This window comes from Lethenteron reissneri, chromosome 34, assembly GCF_015708825.2.
Source record: "Lethenteron reissneri isolate LAM-NWPU_2019-01 chromosome 34, ASM1570882v1, whole genome shotgun sequence".
NCBI classification, from domain to species: Eukaryota; Metazoa; Chordata; class Hyperoartia; order Petromyzontiformes; family Petromyzontidae; genus Lethenteron; species Lethenteron reissneri.
The window spans coordinates 16,153,732-16,174,611 of record NC_083812.1 but is presented as its reverse complement, the minus strand read 5'-3'; the positions used below and the strand labels follow the sequence as shown (position 1 = coordinate 16,174,611).

The 20,880-nt window shown below is 51.1% G+C and overlaps 1 protein-coding gene across 3 annotated transcripts in view; it reads right to left on the bottom strand.

Moving 5' to 3' along the window:
- The window catches only part of PDE5A (phosphodiesterase 5A), a 46,825-nt gene that overhangs the window by 4,774 nt on the left and 21,171 nt on the right, over positions 1 to 20,880 (bottom strand). For 2 of the 3 annotated variants that reach the window (XM_061565458.1, XM_061565460.1), the window contains exons 13-21: positions 19,076 to 19,126; positions 18,388 to 18,534; positions 16,965 to 17,090; positions 15,480 to 15,574; positions 7,484 to 7,574; positions 5,876 to 5,976; positions 4,714 to 4,791; positions 3,207 to 3,270; positions 1,724 to 1,798 (exon numbers count right to left, since the gene is read on the bottom strand). In XM_061565458.1, coding sequence (XP_061421442.1) covers positions 1,724 to 1,798; positions 3,207 to 3,270; positions 4,714 to 4,791; positions 5,876 to 5,976; positions 7,484 to 7,574; positions 15,480 to 15,574; positions 16,965 to 17,090; positions 18,388 to 18,534; positions 19,076 to 19,126 — 828 coding nt within the window. The remainder of the gene's footprint in view (positions 1 to 1,723; positions 1,799 to 3,206; positions 3,271 to 4,713; positions 4,792 to 5,875; positions 5,977 to 7,483; positions 7,575 to 15,479; positions 15,575 to 16,964; positions 17,091 to 18,387; positions 18,535 to 19,075; positions 19,127 to 20,880) is intronic. The other variant, XM_061565459.1, reaches the window with a different exon arrangement.

The window sequence follows — 20,880 nt, the reverse complement described above, 5'->3', positions numbered from 1 at the left end:
AAAAAGGGGAAAACTTATTCTCACTCCATTCTGTGACATCGAGACCTCAAAATGACAAGTAATATTGATGAGTGTTGAAGCCTAAAAGCAGCTCAATTGACACAATCACGTGCATAGATATTGAAATGTTTACATGTCAAAAAACAATGACTCACGGCTGAAGGTTTCCTATAAGGTCGTGAAACTTCGGTTTGTTTCAGATCGATCACATTTTTGAATTATATCGACCAAATTTGACAGCAACACGGCGATGGATATGGTGACCTGAACGACCCGAGGTTGGATCAGTATGTGACCTGAGCAGCATCGGGTCACATGAGCAGGTCGAATTCCAAAGAAAGGCTCTGATCAGTAGAATTAAAAAGGTCGCCGTGGTGTTATGCAGGAGGTCGTGGGTTCGGCGCCGACCCTGACGACTGTATATTTGGAGTTTGCATGTTCTCCCCGTGTTCTCGTGGATTTTTCTCCGGGTCCTCCGATTTTTCCCTTCACATTTTGAATCAAAATGCATTTAGAGTATTTAGCTGCTATACATTTCCACGTGATAAGCTACTTCATTGAGCTATCATTTGTGGCCAGGTTGCTTCTGATAAAGAGCTACATAGCGCAGTGGGCCTTACCGAGTAAAATACAAATAGTTTCATGATTTTATTCACAAATGTACTCAGTTGCACTCTTTGGTTCTTTCGGTAAAGTCACGTCGAAATAAATAAAATAATAATAGAATACAACGTTTCGATTGCAACACAAGCAGCCATCATCAGATACAAATGAATGAGAAAACAAACATAGTAAATTTAGAAATATAGTGCAAGACAACGCAGAGAGTCGGGCAACACAACAGTCAACACCCCATCTGGTTGATTACGTTCTTCCAAAGATTGCTAAATTTGAGAGAGAGACCAAACATAGACACGGAGACACACACACAGACACACACGCAGACAGAGACGCACACAGAGACAGAGAGAGACACACACATAGGCACACAGAAAGACAACGTCTCTGTGTCGAGGCCGTAAATAGATAAAGGAGGGGGGGCAGAGGGGGGTTTGGAGTAGAAAACAATGAGATAGTTGCGTGGAATTCCTGCCCATAGCGGACGGACGAGCTGGAAACTGGACTTCTAAACAAACAAGCACGGAGCGTTGTGTGGAATTCCTCCCCATAGCGGCCAGAGGAGAGAATGAACTTATAAACAAGCACGGAACAAGCACGGTAGAAAGCAAATTTTATAAAAATTAGGAAGTGTAATGCAATGCAACACAGAGAGTCGGTTAGCACACAGTTAACGCAGAGCCTGGTTGCTAAATTAGAAGTTAAGTGTGAAACAAACAAGCACGGCAAATATTCCCAGTAGAGGTGGTTCAAACTAGACTAGAAGCTTTCGTGACTGCAGGAATTACCCTTTGATCATTTTGGTGAAGTCACGTAGAAAGAAATGTAATTAAATAATAACAGAATACGACGATTCGATTGCAACACAAGCAACCATCATAATTAATAGAAGATGCATTTTCAGTATTTAATTTACAATTAAAATTTAATTAATGTTATCGTTATACCCATGTAATTCACCAACTCAAGAAATCTGCATCACGGGTAAGCCACTGCACCTGGGTAAGTGTCTAAAACAGGAGCCTGTGTGTGTGCGGGTATGCGTGGGCCTTTAGAGCCTTTTTCCCGAGATTTGACACCGATGAAGAGAGAGGGAGGCAATTACCATGGGCTCCACGTGCAGCTCCTGCCTCTCCCTGTCACCTTGATCGAAAAACTCGGAGGCTACCAGCTCGGCGATCTGTAGGAACATGAGAGAGACGACGATTGCTGTTTGTGGTCTTATTCGTCTTGCGGTAAAACACAAAGCGATGTCTCGTCCCCGTGTCAGCAAAACCATGAGAGGCGTGGACCCAACAGTGAGTACAACATGACGCGCACTTTCTATTGATGAAGCTTCGTTCCCCAGCGCGTGCGTGCAACGTTAATCAATGTTTCTCTGTGGGTGTGGGGAAAATTCACAGTTGCGTGAAACCCTTTGGCAGCCTGCTTCTCTCAGACTCTGTGCTTAGCATCAAACCATATCCATTATATACACCCCTCTGCGGACTTCTGCAACTGATTTTATATGTTTGTGACCATTTCTCATGATCGTACTATGTTACAATCCATTTCACTCCTGCACATGAGTGTAGTCGCGATATGTTAACTATCTCGCCTTGTATGCAAGAGGTCGTGGGTTCGATCTAGACCCAGACACCTGTATATTTGGAGTTTGTGTGTTCTCCCTGTGGTCGCGTGGGTTTTTTCCGGGTCCTACGATTTTTCCCTCCACATTTAGAATCAACATCACGCGTTTCGAGTATTTGGTTGCTATAAATGTCCACATGATAAGCCACTTCGTGAAGCTATCATTTGTGACCAGGTCGCTTCTGAAAAAGAGCAATATAGCTCAGTAGGCCTTACCTGGTAAAATAAAAAATAAAGTTATTAATAGTAGATAGTTCAATCTTATCCTCACTCTCCCCATAGTGGTTGTATTCTCGGGACTGTTCCCACGTTTGGCTACCACTCTGCTGTTTTTTTATTTTAGTTGAAATTCTGACCACCGGCTGCCACCCCTTTCGTGATGTGTTCCATGCCTATGATGTCTCTGATTGGAGCGTTTTATTTGTCAATGTGCGTGTTTATTTCGTCAACAACATTCGTCGTAAGGCCCATTGCCACATCGCGTGTCAATATTAAATAGGGTTTTTCAAAAAGTACCCAACAACCTCCAGATTTTTCACAGACATACATCTGTGAATAAATAATTGAACAATGCTGCTGCCCCCTCCCAAACGTTTATGTCGGTTGGCACCACAGACTCTTAGCACCACCCACTGCTGCTTCACCCTCCAGCCAACACTACGGATGACGGACCAGTAAGATTTCTCCTTCTTGGTTCTTTCGGTAAAGTCACGTAGAAGGGAAATAATGAAATAATATAAATAAAACATAATACAATAATTCTCACGACGTTTCGGCCACAACACAAGCAGCCGTCCTCAGGCTTTAAATCGAAATTCAGTAAGATGTCGTTCAACCGCCGAACAAAGTGCTTCTCTGCACAAGGCCGCCGACGTTCTGTCTCCCCCCCTGCACCACTGCGAACGTGAGCGGGGCGGCCATGCTCGGGATGTGAAGCGAGCGCAGGAAGGGATCCATACCTTCTGCTGCACAGGCCACGGCTTGGTGATGGCAGAGACGTCGCACGCAGTCATCATCATGGCCCTGCCAGGGGTTAATAACGCAGCAGCGCTGAACGTGCGAGCCTGACGCCGCGATGGCTCCAGTTAGCCTCGCATTCGCGACTTCATTCTATGGTTCATTAAGGCATCCGCGATCCAAAAATCCCTTGGCCTTGTGTGTAGACTCCACTTAATAATATGTGCAGTGGATTGTCACAGCCCTTTGTGTCAAGCTACTGCTGGATGATGGCCTCCCCGTTTCATTTTCGGTTGTGGGGGTGTTATTGACCATACTTCACCATGCTGGTCAGTGCGGGTTGGTGAATGGGGGGCCACAAGACGGATGCAGATATCGCTCGACAACAGTGTTAGCCAGGGACAGGAATCCAACTCAAGTTGCCAGGTTTATCGCGCGGTGTGCTAACCACTGCACCACTGCTCTACCCCCACCACTAAATGATCATAGTAGAATTATAATGTTTAGTTGTATATAGCACTGTCGTTCAAGTAAATTGCATCTCACACTTGCTGACGAACCACAGAAAGCTGGAAGGTGTCCTCCAGAGGTGTGGACTCGAGTCATGTGACTTGGACTCGAGTCAGACTCGAGTCATGAATTTGATGACTTCAGACTCGACTTGGACTTGCATAACAATGACTTTGTCCCACCTCTGAGGTGTGGACTCGAGTCATGTGACTTGGACTCGAGTCAGACTCGAGTCATGAATTTGATGACTTCAGACTCGACTTGGACTTGCATAACAATGACTTTGTCCCACCTCTGGTGTCCTCTATATATTAAGATATTAAGATGTATTCATCCAATTAATGAGTGTTTATACATTGACAGTAGTTAATAAAAACGCTTGAATGAATTCATGAAAGCCTCAGAGGGAGGATCCTGGGATGTTACATAAATAATTTTAAGGAGTTTTCTTTTTATTGTGCAGAAGGAAACTGGCAAAAATCCCGTGCATACGCGAGGATAGCAATCGTAGGTCCAAACAGATAAGTTCAAGAGCCCATTTGCTGTACTCAGTGTATTTGTGAATCCCACAAATTAATGTGAGCCACCAGCCCTTGCCTCTAAAGTTCTGCATTTATGATTTTTGCCGTGCTTGTTTACCATGGTAAGGCTCATCGAGTCTCAAGACTCTCAGGAGAGACCTTCCTTGTGTTTCACAGGAGGGGGCAGTGTTGCTGTGTGAACTTGCGATTTACTTTGGCCAATACCAGTTTCTTTGTATTTATAAATCACAGCCAAGTGCCACCGTGTGCCACCCCGTGCCACCGAGTGCCACCGTGTGCCACCATGTGGCGCCGTGTGCCACTGAGTGCTACCGTGTACCGTATCACAACCTTACGGCCATGAGGCCACCATGTGAAGTTGATGACATAAAAAAAAGTTACTTTTATTCACTTTGCTTTCCCATTTGCATTTATTCTACGTTCATAAATCTCACATAGACTGCTATTACGCTTTTACCGAAGTAGCTTGCGGTGATGTTGATCTTCAAGGTTAAAGGTTCCGTCCTTGACGAGAGAGAAAAACTCTCCCCGATTCCTGGCAAGGTAGAGCATGGGTGGCACCAATCAGAAAAGCCTATTTGCATTATGCCTGTGTTCCACTCGCGTAAATGTTTACGTAAATTTGTGTCACAAATTGCATTGATAAAGTCTAACTTAGAGGATAACAGTACAATGTGTACAGTATTTATATAGCACATCTGTGCAACCGCAACTTGTGATGCTCTACAGATAGTGTGGATGTTTCTGTTGTTGAGGCAGTCATGGGAAGAAAATAATAATCGAGCGTGGACTTGAACAGGGCAGGGAGTTGACAGCAAGGACAGGAAGTTCTAGAATGGGGCAGCAGAGTAGAATGAGCGACCTCCCACTGGTGAAGGTCAACTGGGGGATTCAACAAACACACCTGGTCGCTGGAACGGAGAGTGTGGAGGGAAGCAGTGTGTGATGAAAGGGGATAGGCAGGAGAGAGTGTGGAGGGGAATGAAGTGAGATGAGAGGGGAGAGGTAGGAGAGTGCGTGGAGGGGAGTGGAGTAAGATGGGAGAGGAGAGGTAAGCAAGGGTGAGTCCATTGAGGATCTTGAAGACAATTGGAGTGCAATCTTCAAATTGATTTGCGTTTGATTTGGGGGCCAGTCGAAGGATTATAAAATTAGGTCTGATTTATGGGTGCGAGTCAGAAGTCTGGCAGCCGCATTTTGGATCATCTGAAGTTTCGAGATGAAGAGTGTGCGGAGCCGGTAGAAGAGGGAGGTGCAGTGGTCGAGTTGGGATGAGGTGAAGGAAAGGGTCAGGGTCTCAGTGGTAGCTGGGGTGAGCAAACGGTGGAGCGGGAGACGTTGGGCAGGGAGATACATTGTTTTTAGTAATGTTTGTGTTGGGAATTCTTGAGCAGTTAATCCAAAGTGGTTACATTTCTACTTTCCACTTATGTATTCAGGAAAGCCACACCGAGCCGTAGGACCTTTTTTCAGGTGGGTTTTTATTTTCAGACGTTTCCAGCCAATTAATGATGGGTGCTTATTGTGATGTGTACGTGCAAGCGAGCGTGCCGTTTGCCCATGACACGCGAGCCAACCTGCGTGTGTGTGCACGTGTGCATGCGCATGTGCGTGCGTACTTGCAGTAGGTGGCCAGGTCTGTGGACAGAATAGCGTGCTCGATCATGCCCACGGCCGAGCGGTACTCCTGCACGGATAGGCTGCTCAGCATCTCGTTCCCCTGCCACCGACGCCGCCGCGCACCAACCCGGCATCACATATGGTGAAATCACATTGTTCCATTGTTTTCATTTGAACACAGTTGCTGAGCGCTGGCCCAATATCCCACGATTCCAAGCGACCAGCAACAAACAGCACTATTAACCCTTTCCCGATGACGTACATTTACGCTATCAAAGCGAAAGCGGACGAAAAGCTCAAATAAAATCGCTTTATCAGTACCAAGGCTCCCACAAGGCCATACGGGAGGACGTGTGACACAGTTTGGCAATAGAGATCATTAGAGTGTGGTCGTGTCGTTCCAGTTCTCTGCGGTGAGTACAATGTAATTTTTTTCCCAAAAGTATTTTAGAAACAAAACGATTTAGGTACACAGAGGATATGACAGAAGGGTTGACATCCGTCCAAACACATTACGGATTACAGTGCAATGGAAACCTGTCTAAACCGAATGTTTCAATAAACCGTTATAATAAACTCTACAACCCTGGTGTCTTCCTAAGCTCTGAGAGCTCTAAGAAACAATGCCCATTGGAGGAGAGGTAGTGAAGGGGTTATGTGTTTGGTGGTAAGCTTCCTCCCTGCCCCTTAGTTTGGCACTTAGATGCTCTAGAGCGGCATTTTTTGGAAATTTATGGGCCCATTCCCGCAGTGTTGGGGGGAGCGTGGCTCTTTCCAGTTGGCTATAATGGTGCGTTTTGCCATAACATTGAACATTTGGAATATTGTATTTGCCTTCCTGGAAAGGCCTTGAGGTTTCAACCTCAATAAGGACATTTCTGGTCAGTGTGAGATGCTTGTTTTGTGAATGTGGTTTAAATAGCTAAATTGATCATTTTTTAAAAAAGTGTTAATGTCTGGACATTCCCTAAAGGCATCGTCTGTGTGTTTTAGGGGTGTCCAGAGGGCATCTCGGGCAGCTGGGGGAGGTTGTTTTGTCGAATTTGGCTCTTCTTTGGTTAGTTAAGTAATTGCCATGGAGAACTTTAAATTGGGTTTCTCTGAGGGGGACTGAGTGAAGATTTTGTAGCGTAGTAGTCCAGATTTTGTCTCTTTCGGCAATTCCTACTGTGGCATCATTAAGTGAAAACCAGGTTTTGTTGGTTTTTGGTCGTGGTACAGAGGCTTGATTTGATAGCATAGCGTAGGCGACTGATAGCTTGTTTTTTGTTCAAGGTCCATGATCCACTCTGTTGTTTGGGTGGCAGTCAGGTTCAGAGATAGTTCCTTATCCCGCAAGGCCGCTCTGAATTGGGCATACCTAAGAAATTGGGAAGTGCGATTATGTGTATAAGTCATGGAAGCGTCATCTTTTTCCTTGTGAGTCTACTATGTTTCTAATTAACCTTACGTTTTTATTTTGCCATTCCTGCCATAAGGAAAACAAAGAATACCTGGGAGTTTGCTTCTTGACTTGGGCAAGGTTACGCAAGCTTCACAAAAGAGATGATGGGGGGAGGGAATTCCGCATGCCCCCGTGTGCCCCCGGAAGCCCCTCGTGCTCTCACCGGGCTGTTGAGCAGCATGAGGCACTGGTCGAAGTGGTGGTGCTCCAGCATGGAGTGTCCGTAGAGCGTTGCCAGGGGGTGGTCACTCCTGCTGACCGCACAACGAGCTGAGCGTGACTTCAGTGTCTAGCCAGTTGGTGATAGTTCACGCAGCGGTAGCGTTCGGATATTATGCACGAAGGCGACACATCGCTGCCGAACACTTTGCCCTGGATGTGTTTAAGTAGCCTTTGGACAAGATTCGGTAGCTCAAGAGTTAACGTGTGTAAGTGGTCCTACTCGAGCAACCCACCCACTCGCTCAATCACCCACCCACCTACTCACTCACTCACTGACCCGCTCACTCATCAACCCACCCACTCGCTCAATCACCCACCCACCTACACACTCACTCACTGACCCACTCACTCATCAACCCACTTGCTCGCTCACTTGTGTAATGCGGGCGCGAGCGACCTCCCGGATATGACGTCACGAGGAGGTGGAGTTATGTGACGTGGGAGCAAGGTTCGGGTCCTTAGGGGAGGAAACCGGAAGGAGACGGGAGAGAGTGGGAGACTGAGCAAGGGTAAGGCCACGTAGGGCGAAGCTAGGGGAGAGTGGCGCCGTCGGCCAGCGGTGACCAACTAAGGGAGCAACAGCAGAGCTGCGGGAGGAGACAGCAGTGGGGCTGCTGGAGAGAGAGAGCGGTTGAGGAGCTGCAGCGAGTTTAGCCGGGGAGGCTGTGTATGGGAGATAGCAGCAAGGCTGCTAGGAGCTACAGGAGCGACAGGGAAACAGCCGCGAGGCTGTCCGAGGCTACGGGAGCGACACAAGGAGAAGCTGCAGCGAGTACAGCCAGGGGGGCTGCGTGAGGGTAACAGCAGCGAGGCTGCTAAGAGGCTACGGGAATGGCGGAGATCAACAGCGGGGCTGTTAGCGGTGACGGGTGTAACAACAGCGTCGGCACCGTGTGGAAAGTCTCAAAGGAGGACAGCCGTGTGGGAGACAGCAAACGAACCGAATAAAGGACACCAAGCCAGACATCGTGGTCGAGTCTTTTATTACATTGGTGTCGGAAGTGCAACGGCATGTCGAAGCAAGTGAGAAAGAAAACTATTCCGGCGCCAGCATTGGCTTCTTCGTCCGACGACGACGACTTCCCTCCAACCATGGATTCTGCTGGGGTGGTGGAGGAGAGCCCTGCTGAAACGAGCACGGGGACTGGAGTTGAAGATGTCGCCGTGGTGTCGGGCCCGCCAACAACATCGGACGCTGATCCGCGATGGCAGCAGATGGCGGAGCAACTGGAGACTCTCAAGGACGTCCTGGCGTAGTTGAGTCATCTCGTCACGCCAAAGGCGGCGACGGTGAGAGCTGAGAGTGCTCCACAGGCCGCCACGTTGTCTTCGCTTCCGATGCCATCGGCCACGCGGCAGGAGGCCGCCATCTTGCGCGTTCCGCGGCGGGAAACCACCGTCTTGACCACGCCGCGGTTCGACGCCATTTTGAATTTACCACCGGAGGAGCCATCGGTGGAGGGCGGCGTAAAAAGAAGTCGGAGTCGCCATCTTACCACAGTCAAGGAATTCGCCATCGGCGGCGATTGGAGCGCTTTCGCCTGCAGATTCTTGGCGGCGGTCCGTTCGGCGAGGTGGACCGATGCTGAGGCCTTGGAAGTGTTGCCGACTCTTCTGGACGACGAATCAGTTCGATTTTTTCGTTCCAGAAAGGCCGAAAAGAAGAAGACATTATATGGAGTTTTTGAAAAAATGGCCGACGCCTACGAGCCACCTGACGATGCGCATCGGCGATTTGCTCAACGACAACGAGCGCCCGATGAATTGCCCGTTGCATACAGGGGTGCGGTGCTTGATTTGGCCATGGCCGCATATCCAGAGACAACACCTGAACTGCTCGAGCCTCTCATCTTGGGCAAGATGCTCGAGCTGTCTCGGGATCTTGGGATTCCCATGCCTGTGTGTGGGCATGAGAAGCTCACTTCCCGGGCGGCGGCAAAATGTCTCGAGGCACAATTCAACCTCCGACGGTGGAAACAAGTCACGGCGTGGACGGGGGGGCCCGTCGCAGAGGGTGACGCTCTGGGTTGGGACCCTACGAAGGCGGTCTACGTGCCGGATGGGGGGGGCCCTCAGGAGCTGACGGCCGCCTCCGGTCCATGGTCGGGACGCGGCGGGCCGGGCCCGCGCGCTGCACCACCGGCACGGGGCCGGCGGGATGCAAGGCCTGCGCTTCGGCGCAACGACGCCGAATGCTTCCGCTGCGGGCGGAAGGGCCACTACGCAAAGGACTGCTGGGCCCGCATCCCGGGTCCGCCGCAACAGGAGGCCTCATCAACGGACAAGCCGACCAAGGAACCTCCGAAACAGGCAAGTCGGCACGCACCAGACACCCGGCAAGGCTTTGCACCTCACCCATCACCTTCGTTGCGCGATTCAAATGTTGTTGTTGAGGAGGGGCCATCGACGGAGCCTTGTCGCTCGGTGACGCAGTGGCGCAAGTTGGCACGGAGGGTTGTCGCGGCCGCTACGGGGTCGTCCACTGTACCGGGGTCTATACAAGGTGTGGACGTGCGCATTTTGGTCGATTCCGGAGCGTCCGCGACTATTATTTCGGATGTCATTTTCCATCTGTTGGACATCCCACCCGGAGCCGTGCGTCCGGTTTACGGGTCGTGCGTCGCTGCGAACGGGGGTAGCATGGGCATCGTGGGCCAGGTGGACGCTAAAATATCTATTGGGGAGGTGTCGGCCTCGGGCATTGTGTTGATTTCAAGGTCCTTGGCAGTTCCTTGTTTATTGGGCACTGATTTCCTGGCTAAGATGCCTATTTTGATCAAAATTAATGAGAATTGTATTGAACTGCCGAGTGGCCGTCAAATCTCGTTTCTGCCGTCGCCCTGGGGGCGACCTGCTTCAGCCGCACAAGTGCAGGCGCTGTCCGTGGCATCTGTTGACATCCCACCTGGCTCACAGATGCTTATTCCCTTGCGGTATCGGAAGCCCCTGCCTGATCGGCTAGGAGCGGTTGGGGTTTTGTTGTCTCCGTCAGCCTCGATTACGTCCGGATTGGAGCTGGTTGGGGCACAGACCATCGTCCGGCCGGATCAATTACCGTTTTTACAGGTGCTCAATGCGGGTGCGGAAAACGTCTGCGTCCCGGCTGGTACGGTTGTGGCACATGCCACGATGGCATTTACGGCTCAGGATTGTTCGCATAGCCAGGGGGTGGTTGCTGGTGTTTCTGAGCCTGTGGCTTCAGATGATCGTTGGATTGCTAACTTATGTGACGGAAATTCTTCCCTGTCCGTGGATCAACGTGGTGCGCTTCGCAAATTGTTATTGGCGTATTCGGATGTGTTCAGCTCCAATGATTTGGATTTGGGATGCATCTCGTTGCTTTCCCATCACATTGATACAGGCGACGCTGCCCCTATTCGGTTGAATTCGCACCGAATGAGTCCCGCCGAATGGGAACACGTTCGGGGGGCAGTGGAAGACATGTTGGCTGCGGACATTATATCGCCATCTAACAGCCCATGGGGCGCGCCTGTGGTTTTGGTTAAGAAAAAGGATGGCACATTGCGATTTTGTGTTGATTTTCGCAAATTGAATAAGATATCGGTGGCAGATGCGTATCCCCTGCCGCGTATGGACGACTCCCTCGATGCATTATCGGGGGCGAAGTTCTTTTCTACACTGGACCTCTCTTCGGGATTTTGGCAGCTTCCCCTTGACGAGCCCTCACGGGAGAAAACCGCATTCCGTACGCCGCAGGGGTTGTTTCAATTCAACTGCCTTCCGATGGGGCTGAATGCGGCCCCTGCCACATTTCAAAGGCTGATGGAGCTCGTGTTGACGGGGTTGCAGTGGGAGACATGTCTCATATATTTGGACGATATTATTGTCTTCAGCCGCACATTTGATGAACATTTAAGGCGGCTGGGAGACGGTGTTCACGAGGATGCGCTCCGCGAATTTGAAATTCAAACCAAAGAAATGTCACCTACTGCAACGCTCCGTCCGTTATTTGGGGCACATCGTGAGTGCTGAGGGGGTGTCCACGGACCCGGAAAAAACGGCGTGCGTCCGGGATTGGCCAACTCCGGCCACCGTGGGGGATGTACGTCGGTTTTTGGGATTTGCCTCATATTATCGAAGATTTGTGCCGAATTTTGCGACGATCGCGAGGCCCTTGCACCTCCTTACGGGTAAGGGACGTAAGTTTGCGTGGGGACTGCCGGAAGAGGCGGCCTTTCAGAGTCTGCGCGATCTGTTGGCTACGGACCCAACATTAGATTATCCCGATTTCGATCGCCCATTCATTCTTGATACGGACGCGAGTGACACAGGTATTGGCGCGGTATTATCCCAGTCTAAAGGGGGCATAGAACGCGTCGTGGTGTATGGTAGCCGGGTCTTGTCTCCCGCGGAAACCCGCTACTGTGTCACTCGCAGGGAACTCCTAGCCGTTGTTTTTTTCCTACGTCAGTTTCGACCGTACTTGTACGGTCGTTCCTTTGTCGTGTCTACGGATCATGCGGCCTTGCAATATGCGCTTAAAATGGATCAGCCATCCGGCCAGTTGGCGCGTTGGTTGGACACGCTGCAGGAATTTTCCTTCCAAATTCACCATCGGAAGGGGGTGCGCCACGCCAACGCAGACGCACTTTCCAGATTGCCGCAGCGCTCCCCTTGCAAATGTGCGTCGGGGACGCATAAATGTACGCCCAGTCTATCCCCCTCTCAGCCGCTGGCGTTAGCTGTCGAGAAGTCGGATGCTCCTATGGAACCGTGGCCGACTGACGGGGTTTTGAATCTGCCGCGGTCTGTTTGGATACGGGAGCAGATGATGGATGAGTCGTTGTTGTCCTTGCGGAAGCGATCTAAAGGGGAGAATGGGAGTCCGGGTACAGATGGGGTACCGGAAACCGCGCTCCGAGATGGTCTGCTCATGTGGAGGGAAGGTCTCCAGGAGCGCTGGCGTCTGGTTGTGCCAGCGTCCCTGCGATACGAGTTGATTAGAACTCTCCATTGTGACACGCTATTACATCTGGGTGTGCAGAAGACCTTGTTGACGTTGCAACGTCATTACTTTTGGCACGGCATGGCGACAGATGTCGTGGGGCACGTCCGCGCGTGCCCTGATTGTGCCCGACGTAAGCCACCTAAACATCCTTATGTGCCGCCTATACAGTCAATTCAGGTGTCTCGGGTTAATGAATTGGTGGCACTGGACATTTTGGGACCTTTCCCACCATCGGCGAGGGGTAATAAATATTTTCTGGTTGGGGTCGAGTACCTCTCCCGTTGGCCGATGGCCTGGCCGTTGCCCGACCAATCGGCCGCGACCATTACCGACGCCTTTTTGTTCGGGTACGTTATGGATAAGGGTGCGCCTGAGAGACTCCTCACGGACCAGAGCCGAAATTTCTCTTCTAAATTATTGGCGGAAGTGTGCGCGGGCCTTGGGACTAAGAAAGTACGGACGTCCCCATACCATCCGCAAACGGATGGTATGGTTGAGCGGCTAAACCGGACATTGTCTGCCATGCTGTGCCATACGGTGAGTGAACAACAATCGGATTGGGACCTGCACATCCCGGGGGTGCTTTCGGCATACCGGATGACTCCTCATGCGGCCACAGGTTATTCGCCGTTTTACCTTATGTATGGTCGGGAAAACGTGCCGCCGATGGATGTGCAGTTGGGAACCGGTGTGAGGGGACCTCGTAAACCACTCCCTGATTACATTCGGGACACTGTTCGCCGGGTCTCGGAGGCGCGGGAGAGTGCCCGCGCGGCTACGGCCAAAGCCCAGGCCCAGAACGAGAGGTATGCTCGACGTTCCAAGGGGGAGTGCCCCTGGAAGGTTGGGGACCTGGCCTGGCTCCATTGCCCGCAAGTGCGGCCGGGTACCTCTCCTAAATTTCACAAACCTTGGCAAGGGCCCGTCCGCCTCATTGAGGTTCCCAACCCTCAGTCGGCGCGTGTCCATATTGGATCTCGCCGCTGGTTTGTTCACACGTCGCGCTTGAAACCATATGTTGCTCCCCTACATGATGCGTCATCTCCTAATGTTGCCTTGCCGGGGTCTGTTGCTGCCGACTCTCCCATGCCTGCGTCCATTGATCTTGCGGGAGCGCCTGTTGTGCCTGTTCCAGACAGACCGGCCGTGACGCCGCAGGTGACGAAGAGCCCTGCTCGGAGGGTGCCTGCCAGGACTGCGGGAGCTCCGGGCTCTGCGGCCCTTCCGACCCCGTTGCAGGCACAGTCGCGGGACACGTCCGGGGCTAATTCTGCAGGGACACGGGACGTTGGTGGACCTCCAACATCGACAGGAGGATTACGCCCTGTCACTCCTCGACCTCCGTCACGTTCCCGCTCTGCGGATGGGCCGCCGACCGTCCGGGACGGGCCGGCGACCCGCACATGTTTTAAATCCCTTGTGTTTCGTTGATTGTTATGTTGCATTGTTGTTCTTACTGTTATATTTATTGCCTGCTTCTTGTACGTTCGTTGATTGTTATGATGTGTTGATTGTTCTTACTGTTACTGTTATACTGTTATATTGCATGCTTGGTGTCCTTTGGTGTGTCAAGGTCGGTTTCGCCCGCATTACTGTTGGTTGGTATTGTTCAGCCGAGGTCGGCTGGGTTTTTCTCTACGGGGGAGGGTGGTGTAATGCGGGCGCGAGCGACCTCCCGGATATGACGTCACGATGAGGTGGAGTTATGTGACGTGGGAGCAAGGTTCGGGTCCTTAGGGGAGGAAACCGGAAGGAGACGGGAGAGAGTGGGAGACTGAGCAAGGGTAAGGCCACGTAGGGCGAAGCTAGGGGAGAGTGGCGCCGTCGGCCAGCGGTGACCAACTAAGGGAGCAACAGCGGAGCTGCGGGAGGAGACAGCAGTGGGGCTGCTGGAGAGAGAGAGCGGTTGAGGAGCTGCAGCGAGTATAGCCGGGGAGGCTGTGTATGGGAGACAGCAGCAAGGCTGCTAGGAGTTACAGGAGCGACAGGGAAACAGCCGCGAGGCTGTCCGAGGCTACGGGAGCGACACAAGGAGAAGCTGCAGCGAGTACAGCCAGGGGGGCTGCGTGAGGGTAACAGCAGCGAGGCTGCTAAGAGGCTACGGGAACGGCGGAGATCAACAGCGGGGCTGTTAGCGGTGACGGGTGTAACAACAGCGTCGGCACCGTGTGGAAAGTCTCAAAGGAGGACAGCCGTGTGGGAGACAGCAAACGAACCGAATAAAGGACACCAAGCCAGACACCGTGGTCGAGTCTTTTATTACACTTGGAATGGGAGTGGCAGGTCAACAACCAGCAAAGAGAAGTGGGGCTACTCTGACAATGCGAGCACGGCTGTGGCTGCAGTGAGACACGGACCATGTGAAGGAGCCATTATCAGGTCTACAGACCGGACCACATCATCATCAGCCATGATCTATCCACAGCTGGCCACATCCTCATGAGCCTGATCCTGGATAAACATTCGACTGTGGTGGCAGGACACGATAAAAAGAAGAATGCCCCGTGTCTGTGTTTGTGACATTATCCCCACTGAGTGAGTTGGTTTAGAACAAGGGCCATGACGACAGGAGCCATGCTGCATTGCTGGGTTTAGGGACTGGGGCTCAATACTCGCTTGTGAGTAGGAGCTGGCTCTGGGGTGGCTGGGATTGAAAGCGATGGTCAGGATTGCGTGGTTGGTTCAATAAGAAAAATGCCAATCCAGAGCAGCGCAGTGGTAAGGGCCTGGGTTCGATTCCCGACTCGGCGCCTTCCTGTGGAGTTTGTATGTTTGCCCCCTGTTTTGCCGGGTTTCCTCTGGGTTCTCCTATTTTCCCATAGCTAAAGAAAACATGCAATGAAACAAAAACATTTACAATGAAGGTTTATTAAAGGCAATGGCTTAGTCACACAGTATCCTAGCATCTCCACCCAGTGAAATGGGTGTAGCAGAGTCTCCAGGAATGAGAAATGCCCTGGGGTCTTACTTCTTGATGTAGGAGTTGTTGAAGCCCCGGTGGTCCAGGTCGTGACTCAATGCGGCGATGATCAAGCACAGCATCTCCAGAGGGGTCAGCACATCCTGTGGGATGCGGGCGTGGGGGGGGGGGGAGCGCCCGTTGCTCCGTTCGTTATTTGCCCACGCTCAGCACAGGTGAGATCAATCGTACACGCGCAATCCACACGCAGCTTGTGTGTAAGGTCCCTTAGTGTGTACAGGTGGCGAGATGTTAACTACCTCGCCTGGTATACAGGAGGTCGTGGGTTCGATCCCGACCCTGATGCCTGTAGATTTGGAGTTTGCATGTCTTTCTCCCCGTGGCCGTGTGGATTTTCCTCCGGGTCCTCCGGTTTTTCCCTGCACATTTATAATCAATATGCGCTCAGGGTATTTGGCTGCTATAAATTTCCACGTGATAAGCCACTTCGTCGAGCTATCATTTGTGGCCAGGTTTCCGCTGAAAAAGAGCGATATAGCTCAGTGGACCTTACCTGATGATAATAATAAACAATAGTTTTGTATGTTGCAGGCTAATTGAGATAATTCAGCCCATCATCCCTCAACGGTAATCCTATGGGTACAGCTGAGATCACGCCCCTGCCATAGGAATGTGAAATGTATGCCACTGCTGGCTCAGGGCTGTAAAGAGGAGATGAGCACCGCCCATCAATGCTCATTAGAGTGGGAAATCTCTCTTGACTTTGGAAATCTTCCTCTTCTTCTTTCGTACGGCTGCTGCTGTGGATGCAGCTTCGGATGTTGGGTCAATACCAGTTACATTGTCCGCTATATTTGGCTATGCAGAACAGGAGGAGAACATACACTCTCCCACACTCTCACACACACACATGACAATCACACACGTACGTGGTCAAGCCAGATAATACACGTTGTCAGGAGCAGCGGAGCGTATCGCCGTGATGTCTCCTTCGTGTTTGTGCAATACGTTGCTACGTTGCATGGTCTGTTTTGGATGACCACAGTCGTGCATCAGGAACTATGGAGATGATTGACACTAAAAGTGAACACATTTCACTCGTTAGCAGAGCGTAGGTTACCGGAACATGCACTGTGTCACTCCAGGTGCTGGTGACAGTTGCTTGGGGCATCTATTATTGGATTCAGGAAACGTCCGTTTACACGAATTAAACGAGTGCCAATAATATTGCATCAGTGGCAGTAACGTGAAGTAAATAACGGGCCGAATAGACGAGAGGCTCTTTAACATTGTGCAATTTTTGTTGGAAAACAAAATCCATGGCTGAAAGACTCACGCAAGCGACACAGCCTCACGTCCCCCCCAACCCCCTACGTTTGTTGACACTCGCCGTGCGGAAACATTTGCACAGTCACAACAAAAAGCTTCACTGAGCCACCAAGCTGCGTCGTTGTGCGAGCGCGCGCGCATGCCGAGGATGAGACATTGCACCGCATCGGCCCCTGCAAACACCGGCGCCAACGTAGAAGGTACCTGAGCCTGTCCCGTCGTGAGCACAGTGAACATGCACTGGCCCGTGTTGAAGGCGTGCCGCCAGTTGTGGTAGGCAATGTTCCTCCGGTAGTTCTTTCTGACGCTGAGAATCCATCGGCAAGCGACCTGAAGGGAGGTTGAGATATGTTTTTGTTTGTTTTACGCACTGGAAGTAAAAGTGTTTCACATGCACTCAACACGTGGGTGCCATTGCGCAGTTACATGTCGGCATTGTCTCTTTTCATATTCTTGATGCACGTTCTCGCATTCAGACTCGTAAAATTATCACGAGGCTCGCAGTGCAGTGTCCTTGTTTGATGACTCGTAAGTACGGAGCCAGTGGTAGCTGTGACACTGAACATGATGCTCCCTGCCAAAAGTATAAGAGATCTTTCCCTTCGTTTACTTAGTCTGGGCATTGATAATAATCACGTGTTGAGTTTACAAGTTCCTTTGTGATATATGTTAAAATATCCACCAAAAATGATAACGAAGCTGTCTCTGAAAGTACGTGCTGCTCCTATAAAAACAAACGAGTATAGGAAGAACAACATTGAAGATGGGATGTAAAGTGGATGTTGTCGCGGTGTAATGTTTAGCGCACTCGACTTGTAATCCAGAAGTTTCCTGTTCGACTCCATGTCTCGGCACGGCTGCTGACGCAACGGCATAACTTTACTAAATGCTCCCCACCGCCTCTGTCCACCCAGCGGTATAAATGTCGATCGTCAGATCGCGCGCGCTGAGGTAGAGTGTGGGTAACTCCCACCACCAGGGGTTCGGGCAGCTGTAACAGAGGAGGCCAAGATACCATCTGTTGCAGGGGTTCTCTAGAGCAGTGGTTCTCAACATTTTTCGACTCCTGTGACCTCCTAGTTGAATTTTGTATCCGACCCAATGTGGTTCTGAGAAAGGAACGTATAAATAATGCACATCGATATTTTAACCAACTGTCCATTTTGTCATGGCATCCTAACTAGCTTGTAACTGCAAGTGAAAAAAAAATTATCAGATGCTCTGCACGCGTGACGTAATTTGTTCGAACTCGCTGGTAACTCTTGGAATCAGCGAGTTTAGAAAATTCTTCTGTATCGTGCTCGGTTACCATATTGATTTAAATGTTATCGTTGTTATTTTATATTGGCAAATTCATACATGATCATTAACCAATGACTCTCATGTATGATATAATTTCACACATTTACAATTTGCCTCATGTACCTCCTGGGACATTGCCACGTACCCCCAGGGGTCCGCGTACCCCCCGGTTGAGAACCACTGCTCAATGGCGTTCCCTCACCTTGCAGCCCTTTTTCCAGCAGTGGTGGGGGAGCAAGCCATCGCAGGGCTGCCCCCTGACCTCTTCTATCCAGAACATCCTGCGAAAACGAACGTGCGGCTTGCAAAACGCAGCGACGCCCACCTCGTTAGGTATGGAGAACGTCTGCAGCAGCGAGAGGTCCAGGAGCATGCGCAGGGAGCCCACGGCAGTCAGCTCCTCCGCCATACCAAAGTCACTGAAGGTGAAGTCCTGGAGGTTCAGCGACTGGGCCGAAGGCACCGACGTCGTCTGCGGGAATCAAGAGGAGAACAACTGACTTGCTGCTCCTGCACGGGAACAGTCAAAGCCACGGTGACTTCCTGCGCAAATGAGCACAGAGGCGGCACTCACTTCCTGTTTACAGGCCCGAGACAGCACTAGACATTCCACATTCCTATGGTGGCAAGTCCATCCACAGGATGCCCACTTAAACGTGAGGTGTTGGGACATTACGACTAAATCACCCTAAATGTGCCCATATCCCATCGGATCTTCGAAGCTAAACGGGGCTAAACCAGGATAGTACTTGAATGCGTGATCACCGTGCATAACAGGAGATATAGGTGGCGGCTACCAGGTGGGCAGCAGAAGGCAATGCAGCTAAATTATTGTATGTACAGCTCTGCTCCTGCATGTATTTGCTCTGCGTCTTCACCAGTCCGCGTTGATTAACGTGTGGTGAATTCACCCCCATGACCCATATGGCAGGCGGGAGGGTCTCATCCAGCAGTTGAGTTACTAAATGCTGGTAAATGTGCATGTGAGCTGCACGGCGATCTGGGTTCATTACCTGCAGCTTGGCACATTCGTCCTCGTGGGCTGTGGCATGGTATGACAGCACCTGGAGTCAAACACAGCATATACGTTACTGCTATGACTGCAGGATGCAATGACTGCTACGTATCATTAATACCGCTACCATTACAACTACTTTATTCTCATTATTAATAAGGTCGCTTACCCAGGAAAGGCCTCATCGAGTCTCAAGGCTTTTTTATAGGAGGGTCCTGCCAGGTTTTGGCACTCGTGGGTCATCTTGCTGTTGTGTGTGATCCCAATTGAGTAATTTGCAGGGTAATTATTTCAGCTTCGGTATGTTTGGCCAATACCAGTTACATTGTCCGCTATTTTTGGCTATGCAGAACAGGAGAACATACACACTCCACACTCTCCCACATGCTCACTTACACACATAAAGACAAATATCCCCCTATAGCCTAAACAGACTGTTGGGGCAAGTGCTGTGAGTTAGCACCTATGGAGGTCGGAATGGCACATGAGGGAGTGGGTGGCCAGAACCATGCCCGACCGCCTTTGTCTCCCCAGTGGCGATGTTTACACACCGCACCAGGTACTCATTTGAGGCCGAATCCACCTAGGGAAAGCCCAGGACCGGTTCAGGTAATCGTCACTAGTGTTGACCATGCACAGGAATCGAACTCGGGTCACTGGGTTGGGAGTGCAATATTCGAACTCCTATACAACCACTCCCAAACAACAACAGCCGCCATTCACCACTAAGTGGGGTGACGTCACCACGGCGCTTGTGCCAGGCTATGTGCACGTTATGGCCACGTGAAGTATCGACGGCCCACTGGCAGAAGGTCACGGGGTAGACCCAGGTGCCATGGGTCAACTGACTGAGATGACTGGCCGATGCACGACCTGTGCCCCCTACTGTGCCAACTTACTGTGTTTTAGCCACCCGGCGCTCCGCTCATAGTTGTGAGCATCGCTCCTCTGCCCTCCATTATTGCTGGAGGGTGACTGCCTCTAACTGCCCAGGAGCATCTTTCACGAGCCTCCACAAAGGCTGATCTTGACACCGCTGGTACCAGTCATCGGCAACTCCACTCAGCTCCACATCCTCTTGTAGCACAAAACTCCATCTCTTCTCTAGCCCGTGCCACGCCCGTTTAGCCCCCTCTATCCGGCTGAACAAAAGCTGTTTAGGAATGCGGTGGCTGGGCATGCGGGCTACATGACCCAGCCAACGCAGCCTTGCCTGCCTGAGGAGCTCACCGATAGGACTTTGTCCAGATCTTTCAAATATTTGTAAGCTCCTCACACAATCCAGCATGGTTAAATCCAAGATGGATCGTAGGCAGGCCAGCCTAAATATTTATAACTGGTGAAGATGTTCCATAAGGGGGGGGTTCCACGTTTTGCAAGCGTAGATAAGGGAGGGCATTACCGTGGCCGAGAAGACCTGAAGCTTCATGTGGAGCGACAGACCAGGTAGCTTCCACACAGCGTTACGCAGCTCGACTGATTCGGAGTGAGACCTCTACTGTCAAACTGGAGCCAGTCATGATCACACTGTCCAGGTATGGAAAACTCTCCACTCTCTCCACAACTGCCCCATCGCCATTGGCAGTTGTGGGGGTGGAGTGTCTGATGGTACAAAATACCCAGGCAGGTGCTTAGTTTTGGTGGGGCTGATGGTAATGACCCACCCCTTAGTGGCACGCTCCAGGTTCAGCAGCAACACCTCCCACTCCTCCTCCGATTGAGCAGCAATTACCAGATCATCGGCATACATAACATGGTTGACCAATAGGGAGCAATCCCTTGACCGCACCCGAGCATCGATCA